This window comes from Myiozetetes cayanensis, unplaced genomic scaffold, assembly GCF_022539395.1.
Source record: "Myiozetetes cayanensis isolate MyiCay16 unplaced genomic scaffold, myiCay2020 scf3, whole genome shotgun sequence".
In the NCBI taxonomy this organism is placed as follows: Eukaryota; Metazoa; Chordata; class Aves; order Passeriformes; family Tyrannidae; genus Myiozetetes; species Myiozetetes cayanensis.
The window spans coordinates 30077570-30089634 of NW_026087521.1; the positions used below are offsets into that span (position 1 = coordinate 30077570).

Genomic DNA, 12065 nt, shown 5'->3' on the forward strand with positions numbered 1-12065 from the left:
TGGCACTGAGTCCGTATTAGGAAAGAAGGTTTCTCAGCTAAGTTTTCATCAGGCATCTGCAAATGTATAACACCACAATATGGTATCTGAATATCTTCAGGCACTCTGTGCAGGTCACATGAAGTCACTGCAGTATGACCACACAAAATGATTGCCTTAGCAATCTGGCTACCACAGATGTGCCACTTTTAGGCTCCCTCGGGACCTAAATAATGTGACTTGTAGTGCTCTGGTCATGATACGGTAAAGAAAGAAAACTAGGCAAACAACAGCATGTTCCTTAAAGGCATCTGCCTTAAAATAAACAATCTGGTTAAAATAAGAGCTCAATGAACTCAGAACCCTGCATTTCTGCATGCAAGGAAAGCATCTAAAATCATGCATATGCCATTGCATGTATTTTTTTCTTATTTTATTATTATTATTATTATTATTGTGGATCTAACATTTAATTTTAAATCCTCTTTAAGCTTGAAATATAAAGACAAACCTGAATACAATGGCTAATATTAAAACTTCAAACTTTACCTTAAACAATCTTGACAGAGAAACCAACCTTAATCTGATAATACAGTAAAGCAAACCAGTCACAGATGTGCTTTACACCAGGACAAACAAAACCAGGCAATCCCATAAGATAAATTTACCTTTGATAGAAATAATATCAATCAGGGTAGTCTGGACGCATTTAATTCTTCTATAAATTCCAATTTGGAAGATAATTTTTCATTCACTTATTTATAATATTCAAACAGAAAAGTGCATGCCTATAGCATACACAACTGCAGCAGCCAAACAAAACAAAACATGATGTTTCTAATTATGTACAGAGAAAAAGAAAAACTTGCCTAAGCTGCCTTGATAACATCAGTATAAGACTTCAAGCATAAAATCAGTACTTGTGCCACTCCTATTAATATCTCTTGGCCTGAAGAAATTACTTATATCTTTTTATGAGAATTCAGGTAGTAATAAAATAGTGCTTGCCTATGAATTCCTAACTGACCAACACAGTTTACAGTATATGGATTTTCTTCTCTGAATTATCATTCACAAGGCTGTTCAGCAGAAACTGTGTGTACTTCAGTCCTTGAAAAAGCAACATTTCAATCAGCCAAAGTTGCTGCTTACTGTTTCTACCAGAACAGTGAGGCAGCCTACCAGCAAACAAGCCTAATCAGCAAAACACAGACTAGCCCAGCCAACAGAGGCATTTTTTTCGTACCGTATCGCAATTACCAGCTGCAAGGAACACAAGGCAACCTCACATAACTTTTGATAGTTGTTAATTATATCCATTGACTAATCAGAGAATTCACATCCCAAGTGTCATGTTCAAAATATGAGCTCACAGCCCTGAGAAACCTACAGCTGAATCCAAAATTATTTCTGGTCACTTTCTCCTTTCCATTCTCAAAAGGGTTTCAAAGCACCTACTGCAAGAAGTAAGCTCACAAAGATTAAAATCAATACCAGTAAGACTAGAGTCCCCAGTTCTTCTTTGTAAAACTCACTTTTTAACAACTGTATGAAAAAGTTTGAGATTACCAGAAACTGGTATGATAGCTGCATGGCCAGAGGAGTAGCTCCCCTCTTTTTCTCCGCCCTAGAAATGTGTGTTCAGGTTTTCAACTCCACTCCACAGCACGCAGCTCTCTATCTGGACAGGATTCTTTCCCATCCCTCCCCTGGAGAGACAACATGCAACTCACTGCAGCAGTTCGTGCAGTTCTGAACCCACAGCTGTCCCTGGGGCATATTTTGCCCTTAAAGTGCATTTATGCCCTGAAGAGCAGCTCTATTCATGCAGTATGGCAAGACTGACACATCATCAAGCATGTTCTGTTTACAAATAAAAAAAAGTAACCCTGCCCCATTTCCATCACTAGAAATACCAGACACCTAGTGTACCAGCTCTTTTCCTTCTTTTTTCTCTAGATTTTCCTCTAAGAATTATCCTGAACTCCAAATTATTCCCCCCTTACACACGAGCACATAATTTTGAACAGTAACACTGCACGTGGAAACATAAGGTAGTCTGCTTCTGTTTTACTCCTGATCATGAAGTTGATAACTAGGGAGTAAAGAATTTTGCTTGACTGTCAAGCTGCATCATCAAAGTTTGAAGCTATGCAAAGTAAATTTATTTGCAAAATTTTATGTGGAACTCAGTAAGACAAAATAAACACAGGACCTATTAAATGTCTTTTCTGTTGTCACTTCCTAAGGTAGACCTCTCTGTATTTCAGAAATTTCTTTTGGTGGGACTTTGATAATTCCAACATGCAAGAATTTTATTTCCATCAACAGTATTCTTACCTTGCACTCAAAGAGAACACAGTCCCCTGAGCTTGAATACACAGTTTCTCTTTGTCCTTCAAAGTAGGTTCTGCCTTCAAATACACACACCGCTTCAGAGGAAAAAATAAAAAAAAAAAAAAAAAGTGTTGGTATTTCGTTTATAGAACTGATACATTTTCTTAAAGATAACTGCATTTCAAAATGAGAAGACTGAACCGGATGCAAGAATATTCTAAACCCATCTTTAGGACTCTTGGATACCATAAGAAAAAAAATCGGAGGAGAGAAAAGAAACAAACAAAAAAAAAACAAACAGAAAAGCACACATAAATAGAAGGTGAAGAATACTGAAGAAATATGGAGTACAGGTAGCTACTGAGACAGCAGAAGAGACATGTCTCAGGTGATGCCAAAGAAGCTATGACTGCCTGAAACACAGCTCAGGGATGCACAGCAGGATGGACCTGTGAGAGCAGTGCCGGTGGTATGAATAGATAATTAGTTTCCTGAAGAGGAAAGTTACACGATGAAGGTTGATCACTGAAGCCACGTGTTTATTTGTTATCACAGCCCTTTGATGTTTCATCACCTCACACAGTCACTACATATTTGTATCTTTATTATCTTAGTTATTTACCATTACTGCTGAAGTATATTACAATATATGAATTTTACTGTACAGGAACTGACTCAAGTCTCCAATGATCAAATGACAGAATGATAGCCCTAGGATTGATGTTTATTATATCATGACCTGGCCTGGTGCCATTCCTGTGCTCTGATAGCACCGGGTTTTACAGCTGCATGCTGACACAACTCATACTGGATTGCTCACTAAAGTTCCTATACAGTATTTAAGAGTTACATAAAAGATCTTCACAGCAAACTGTCTTTTTTTTTTTTTTTTTAATGGGTCCATTACTGCAACTACATTATGTAAAGTATAAAGGCTGAGTAGCATAACTGCTAGGTATAGAAAATCAGATGTGTGCCTCTGTTGCTTAGGACACAGTCAAGGCTCATCAAGTAACTACAATCATGAAATAGCAGGAGTAGGTTACAACTTCCAAGTTCTAGATTACATGTTAGAGGTCTAATTTGCTAATCATTGATTTGGAGATGCGTATCAATTATAGTTTGACAGAGAGATTTATTTATTCTGCTAAAATAGACTACAACTTCTAGACATTTTAAAATATTTAAAAGTAAAAGAATGGCTTTGTTTGTTTGTTTTTATTTTGCATTACCTATATTAATTATCATTACTCCTGTTATTTTCATTTCTGCTTTACTTTTTTCTAACTTGCAGCTCCTTCTTGTTACTTTGTCAGCATGTAAAAAGTAAAGTTTTGTAACTGATGTTGAAAAAGAAGTGATAGGTAGAACAACAAAAATATTTTTTTTAATTCAAAAATATGAGTTATATCTTATAAAAGATGAAGTATCTTGTGTGATACAAGCCTGCACAGCACTTTCGAGAATTAATATCACAGCACGTTACAACACTTTAAATCCCATGAACAGCAGAGTTTACAGTCAAACTTAATAAAGAAAGTACAGAAAAGAGCCGAAGGGGAGAGTCTAGTGGAGAGTCCTAGGGCTAACACAAGGAGGAAGTTTGTACAACATCCACAAAGAAAAGTCACAGAGTCAAAAAACCTCAGTACAGTGTCTCTTTCCTGCCCCAGAAAATAAGCTCTTCTAGAAGGAAGTATATGAAAAAATTCAATATAAATATTTACTAGGGACTAAGAGATCTTGAATCGAGACAGGACAAGACAATCATCCAGTCATATATATCACCTTCTATGTATTAAAGCCCATGACACTAAACTGAAATATTCATATATTAAACCCTCTCCCTTGCCCCATACATTTCAAGCTTCTAAGAACAACTACATGTGACAGGAAAAAATGAAGTACAGCAATACCCGAGGACCACACAATGGCAATGAACTGTTAACTTAACACATCCTCATGTTCCCAACAGGCAGACTATGCCTCTTCCCAGGAAAGGGGAAATACATCAGAATAACTGTCATTCTATCTTGGAAGAAAATACACCCTCCTAAAGCCAAAATGTTCTCAACATATGAGTAAGACTACACAAGCGTCTTAAAAAAAAAAAAAATTACCCAAACTGCCTTAAAGTCCAGTCTCCTTTTTAATGGCAACAAACCTCTGATTCTTCAAAGAAACACAGAAAATAACATACACAAAGGAGACATCAAGGAAACACATCCAGCCTACTGTGAAATCGAAATGTTCGTGGTTTTTTTTTTTAATTCCACCAACAGCCTTTGGAAGTCTTGGCATATGAAACCATTGTAATGCAGTGACATAGTATCACAAATGCTTTCTGAAAGAAAATCAGATCTCCTCCATAAAGCCTTGGAAACAAGGAAAACTTAAAAATTCTGTGTTTGTGAGAGATGGTTTTGCCCAGATGGCCCTTGGCCCTTTCCCATGTATCTTCATATACTTGAAGATCATTTCTCAAAGGTTAGAACATGGCAGCGGCATACACATTTGAAGACATTTGCCTGGGTGAGTCCCAGAAATTTCAAGCAGTGCTCACATTCCCACCTCCACAACTACAACACTTGGCCATGACAGAATAACAGAATATGCCAAGTTTAAAGAGACTCATAAGGATCATTAAATTCAACCCTTATCCCTGCTCAACCAACCCCAAGAGTCACACCATGTGACGGAGAGGATCATTCAAACATTTCCTGAACTCTGCCAGGCTTGGTGCTGTGACCACTTCCCTGGGGAGCCTGTTCCAATATCCAACCACTCTCTGGGTGAAAAACCTTTTTCTAATATTTAACCTAAATCTCCCCTGACACAACTTCAGGCCATTCCCTCAGGTCCTGTCATTGGTCACCACAGAGAAGAGATCAGTGCCTGTCCCTCCTTCTCACAAGGAGATTGTAGACTGCATTGAGGTCTCCCATCAGTCTCCTCCAGGTTGAATTGCCAAATAACCTCAGCTGCTCCTCATACAGCTTCCGAGGCCTTTCACCATGTTCATTGACCTTCTTTGGATGCTCTCTAGTGGCTTAATATCTTGCTTACATTGTGGTGCCCAAAACTGCACACAATATTCAAAGAGAGGTCGCACCAGTGCAGAGAAGAGCAGGATAATCACCTCCCTCAGCCTCCTGGTGATGCTTTGTCTGATGCCTCCCAGGAGTCAGTTGGCTGTCCTGGCTTCCAGGGTGCTGCTGACTCATGTTCAACACCCAGGTCCCTTTCTATGGCACTGCTTTCCAGCATCTCATTCCTCAGTCTGTACGTACATCCAGGGTTACCCCATTAAAGGTGCAGAATCCAGCACTTCTACTTTTTGAACTTCATATGGTTGGTGATTGCCCACTCCTCCAGTTTGTCCAGTTCTCCACGCAGGGCCTCCCTGCCTTTGAGGGACTCAATGGCTCCTTCCAGTTTTGTGCAAACTTACTTAGTATCCCTCCCAGTCCATCATACAAGTCATTTATGAAGATGTGGAAGAGCATAGGGCCTAAGATGGAGACCTGCAGAACCCCACTAGTGACAGGCCACCAGTCTGATGTTACCCCATTCACTGTTACCCTCTGCATCTGACCCCTGAGCCAGTTGCTCACTCACCACATGACATGGTGTCCAGCTCTGTGCTGGACAGTTTGTCCAGAAGGATCCTGTGAGAGACAGTGTCAAAAGCCTTATTGAAACCCAAAAGACAACACCAACTGGCTTCCTTTGGATCAACTAGGTGGGTTACCTTGTCAGAAAAGGAAGTCAGGTTTGATAAGCAGGACTTTCCTCTCATGAAGCCATGCTGGCTGTGACCAATGACTGTGTTGTCTTTCAGGTGTTTTTCAATACTTCCCAGAATAATCTTGTCCATAACTTTACCAGCCACTGAGACTGACAGACCTGTAGTTTCTGGGGTCCTCCTTATTGCCCTTCTTGCAAATCAAGATAATATTAGTAAACTTCCAATCAGTTGGGACCTCTCTAGATTCCTAAGACCTCTCAAAAATCATCAAGTGAGGCTTTGCAATGACATCAGCCAGCTCTTTGAGGATTGTGTGAAGAACCCCATTAGGCCCCATAGATTTATAGGGATCCAGATGGAGCAGCAGATCCCACGCAATTTCAGGGTCAACTGGGAGCTGATCATTCTCACAGTCAAGGTCCTCCAGTTCAGGGTACTGAGACCCCCTTGGTCAATCATCCAAGTTGAAGACAGAGACACCTCGCTTCTGCCCCTGTTTGTGAGATGACCATCCTCATCCTAGAATGGGCCATTGATATTTCTGTACTGCCTATTGCCATTAATATATTAGAAAAAATACTCTTTGTATTCTTAAACACAGTTCTTAACAGCTTCCACTCCAATTGAACTTTGGCCACATGAATTTCTTCCATACAGCAGCAAGGAAGAATTCAGCATCTCTGAATTCTTCCCATGTCACTTGACCTGGGCAGCTAAGAAAATTACATCTCATCCACTCAACTCCCCTAAATAAACATTCCAAGCAATTTGCTGTGGCTTTGTCAGCAACATCTTAATGCTCCCAGGTATCAGGGACCTGTCTATACAGTGACCAAACTGTGTTTAAGAAAAGAGAGAAAACTCAACCAATAATAAATGCTCAATTGAAAAAAATTAATTGAAAATAAATTGAAAACTCTTAAGCACAAACTCAAGTATGTCTTCTTAGTGTATATATATATATATAGTATGCGTATACATTTGTATATAGTATGAGTGCTCTCACTGACTACATTCAAAAGGGATATTTATTCTTAAAATCATCAAAATAAAGACTACCTGGATTATTTTTTTCTATTAGTGTTCTCAAAAACATGAAGGATTCCACTACATTTGGGCAGTTCCTTCCATGAAAAAGCAGCAAGAACTAAGGTATACTCTGAAGCTCTAATTTGGAGCAATAGCACTTGGTTTTTTTTCTTCTCACCCATGATAACCTAGTGAAAAACACACAGGCATTTCATGTACAACAGTACTCCTGGCTCTGTATCTATTTAAAATTAATTATACCAATGGTTTTAGCAATGGTGTAAGTTTGTCAGTGCACACTTTCTTTTCTTCTCTCAATACTACCATAAATGCCTCTGTCTCTTTCCTGCTCTCTTACCAGCCCACTCCTCTTCCACTGCCCACCTAGGAGGCATCCTGACAAACAGCAAAGGACAGATTTCCATCAAGTTACCTGAAGGCTTCTAAAAACTAAGATTGTCTGGTTAGGTAAGTATGAAGCACACTTGGAAAGATTTCTAGAATGACAAAGCTACCAACTTTTTTCTGCCCCACTTTCAACCTAAGACATTGGAACCCATATCCAGGTAGTGTGGAACAGAATGCTCCTCCTGTCTCCTTACAGCAACTGTCACAGACAGTAAACATCCCATAATGCTGGTGTTTCCTGTCTTTATTTTCCTTCAAAAATAAAGATGTTTCAGCAACATGAACATCTGGACTAGTATTGTGTAATTGGAAAAGTCCAGTAAAGATTTAATTTCTGCTTGGCTAAATGCTTCCCCAGACATTTTGATTAGTTTGTGATTGGTATCTCTCTGGGCAAGCATATCATCTTTCATCTTCCTAAGTCCTCTCATTCGACAGACTGAGTCACAGTCAAGACATTACCTGATGATTAGTTGTTCCGGATCTCGATAGTTATTGACTATGTAGGATTTCATCTACAGTTGTATTACATCAACCACTTCCTCTTGCCATCAAACCCTCACTTCTTTTCCACAATCTTTTTTTTCTTCCCACTGGCCTCCAAATGACACTTTCTTTTTGCATTTTGTAAAACATCCATGCAAAATCCACTACCCAGCAATCTCCTGCCTTATGTTCACTGACTTCTTAGGATGTCATATAGTATATTTTCTCATTTCTGTATTTAGCACCTTCACTGTCTAGACTGTGTATGCCTTCTTGTGAGGAATGCCAGTACACCTCCCTGTGATATCTAAGCTTATTCTGACTCAGACTTATCACCAAGAGAAAACAGAAACTTTAGCACATTGGTGAACTCCTCAAAGCACTTTAACTTCTGTATTGCCTGATGACTGGCAGATGGGACTTGAAGTTTTGTGAAATTTGTCAATAATTATGAATGTTCAATTTAAATCTTGTAATTAAGTTTATGTTGATGCATTCTTTGTTCAGGTATGTTGGTTTGTTGCCAGGGCGGAAAGTCATCCAAAATTAGCACACACAAAAACCCCCAAACCTGTTTCATTCACTTAATTTTCCAACCTCCTCCTTGGAATCTCCTTGATTAAGTTTTCTACTGTTCAGAGATCAAGGCTTAGGCATTGTGTAAGTCCCATTAATCCTACTTTGCAAGCTTACATAGTGCAAAACCACAGTGTGGTTTTATCCTTAGAAGTGCAAACTGAGATAATCATCACCTTTCCTGAATTTTTTTCTCTTGACTGTCATATCATTACTAGGTATTGCTATCACCCCTTTCTCATTTATCTTTGCAGGCATTTGGGCATTATTGGTTCAATTTCTGGAGAGCACAAGCCTCTCTGTTACTGCAGTCAGTGAGGCTGAAGATTAGCCTCATTTCGTACCATGTCCCTCAACAATTCAAAAACTTCAAGCTGAAAAATATATTGCTATGTATTTTTCCAGTCAATCACTGCATATATCTGCTTCTGCTTCCCCAGCTGAAAAAAAAATTGATTTGAAATTTTATCATGATAAGGAATCAATTGCTATTTGTATGTAATTTCTTATTCACTGGGAAATCTAAATGTCTCTATTACATTTAAAACACAAAGTCATTGTTTTACACTGCTTTTACAATCACTTAAGAGCATCTACAGCGTGAATCACCTCTAACAACACTAACTGGTTGTTTAGTCACATTGGCAAGGAGTCAATCTAAAATAATAAATTCTTCCCCTACCTCTCATGTTTCCTATACTTTTATCAACTACTGCAAGGAAATGACATAATTCATCTATCCTTCATTTCTTGTTGAAAAGCCTTCTATAGAGTTCATCTGAGCCCTGGAATGAAGGCTCCTTGAGGCATCCTTCAAGACTAAAAAAGCAATTTGAACACAGAAAAAGTACGTGAAAATGTGACTGAAAATTCTGTGATAGCAGTTCAGTTGAGGCAAATAGAGCTAACAAATGAACTAAAACTTCCAAATTAGGCTGCCAGACAAGCGAGTCTGGGAAAGAGCCCACAGCCAATCAAAGCCAGTGGACTCACACTGCACAAAGGAAGATATCTCCTGGTAAGCAAAGATCCAATCTGTACCATGTGTTTGGTGTCAGCTTCTCTTAAAAATGGCATTACTGCTACTCACACTGCAACTTCAGCTTGGTTAAATAGAGCAGCCCAAACAGTTCTACTGACAGACATGCAAAACTTTGGCTTTAGAGTAACAGACCAAATTCTGCTTGTTAAACAGAACTGGAGTATTTTGGACTCTAAACACAGGATTTTGAAAACTTAGGCGTGACTAATGTGATCAAAATGCCCATCCATTTTATGACAAATTAACTATGTTGGCTATTCAATACTCAAATGACTTTCACAGCAAAATGTCAAACAATAAAATCAAATGCCAAGACAAAAGCCTTAGAGGGAACCAAAGAGAAGCAATTAAGGTTAATATTAACTATTTGACCACTGCATTACAATTATATTAAAGGTTTATAAATAGCACAGCAGTCTGCCAGACCAAGACAACTCCAATGCAAAATTACATGCCTGCTTAATCCCCATAAAGGTGGGATTAGACATTATCTGATGGACTCTACATGCCAGGTATCTCCAATAGCAGTGACATAGCTGTATTTAGCAAAGGTGCAAATAGCTATTGTATCAAATGCTGACAGATCCTTCTCTCAGATGACCTGCTGGGCTAGTTGTAAAAGGCACTTTTCCAAAAACTTTGTTAAAAGAACAATGGCACAGTGTAGAAAATTGGACACCTCCCTAGAACATCTTATACTTCAAAACATGCTTAAACTTACTCATACACTCATCAGAAAGCCTCAAGTCACAAGGATCCATATGCAAGATGAAATGTAATTAATTAATTAGGACTGAGTGTTAAGAATTTCTGAAATTGAATGAAAAACTTCTAAAGATTTGCACACTTTTGAGTCTCCATTTTGAAATCTATGAGAGCTAAACAGTTATCACTAATCAGCATTAATTTATTACATAAATAGAGGTTGTGTTCTCCATTGTCATGGTACAAGTTAAGACCATCCATGGACACAACATGGGAAGACACACACCTACTCCTGCAACTGCACTTACAGGGAGCTACTGTTACTGTGCTCCACAGAGACTTCAAACAGGGTGGCAGAGGGGAAATAATGCATTTTATTCATCGGGATTTGTCACAAAAAAAAAAGAGAGTGCACCAATTATACATAATTTTAACAGACACATATTTGCACGTAACTACTGAGATGGTGGCTTTTTGCGGCTCTGTAGACACAGATCACATGAGCATGCTCAATAAAAGGCAAGTGCCTCTGAATGGGAGCATCTTCAAAGATTTTGAGTTTCATTTGACAGTACTAAGAAAGAACCTATGTAAACCACAAACCTACACTTTTCACCACAATACAGTAAAATTGGCATTTATTAGGGTGAAAATAACTTGGAAGCAATGTTTCCATGCTCCCAAGGCACAGAGGTTCCAAACAGCTTCTGCTCCAAAACTTTACAGCTACTTCCAACAGTCATGGGGGTTTTTGATCAACAGCTTACCACGTACCCACAGACTACACCCATATATGAGTAACTATCAGCAACCCTACACATGCTTCCACTCTCCATCAGACTCTCTTTGGCCCAGAACCATCTCCATAGATATTTTAGCTAGAAATTCTGCACTGTGACTTTGTTGCACACCTCTCCCTGGTGAAGGCACAACATCCTGTGAACTGGCATCCATTTCACGTATTTACCTTCCTCTCAAATCCAAGTGCTTTCACTAGTCCTACAAATGGCAGCCCCTCGTTAACTTGGTTGTTGCAGCAATACTCACCTAGGCCTTCTTTCTGCAGGTCAGTCTAATGTGTTTAGAAGTTCCCAGGAGTGGAGAACCACATGTATTGCTGTTATTAGATCTCAGTTCTTTCAAAGCACCAGTATCTAGCTCTGTACAATAACTGATAGGGTTTCATGCTCCCAGCATTTCTCCCATGCTTGTTCCCACATAAGGAATCTGCCCATCCTTCCATCCCTCTTTTGATACCCATCATCTTCCTCCCTCACTTCAGCCACAATGACAGGATGAGTTGGCATAATCAAAAGTACTCCAGGAACTGCATTTAATATTCTTAAGCTAAGTCCTTAGCATTAGTTCAGCAAAAGGTTTCTAACACAGAGAGCAAGGTAAAAACATTTTTTGAAATCTTGATTAAAGTCAGTCATGAAAATTGGCTTTCCAAATTTGTTATATACTCACTCTTAACATTCATTATCAAATAACATTTAATCAAAAACCAGCTTTAAAAAATCAGGTATTATTAATAGTTTTGGAAATTTTCAAAAGACAACTTTAAATAGAAACCTATTTCATCTAACATCATGCTCCTGTTTCTCAAGGCTGCTAGAAGTTACTATTATCCATTGTGCATTTCTAAACAATACAATACTTCATGTCTACAGTCAGTTCAGCATTTGAAATAATTAAAAATTTAAAAGTAGCTGAAGCAGATGTTCACAGATTCTGCTTTGTCGGAGCTAATTT

At 38.7% G+C, this 12065-nt stretch overlaps 1 protein-coding gene across 1 annotated transcript in view; it reads right to left on the minus strand.

Annotated features, from left to right (window-relative positions):
* NELL2 (neural EGFL like 2) overlaps positions 1-12065 on the minus strand; it is a 145924-nt gene that overhangs the window by 82829 nt on the left and 51030 nt on the right. The window contains exon 10 of the mRNA XM_050323417.1: positions 2320-2411. Within this exon, the coding sequence (XP_050179374.1) occupies positions 2320-2411 (92 nt within the window). The remainder of the gene's footprint in view (positions 1-2319; positions 2412-12065) is intronic.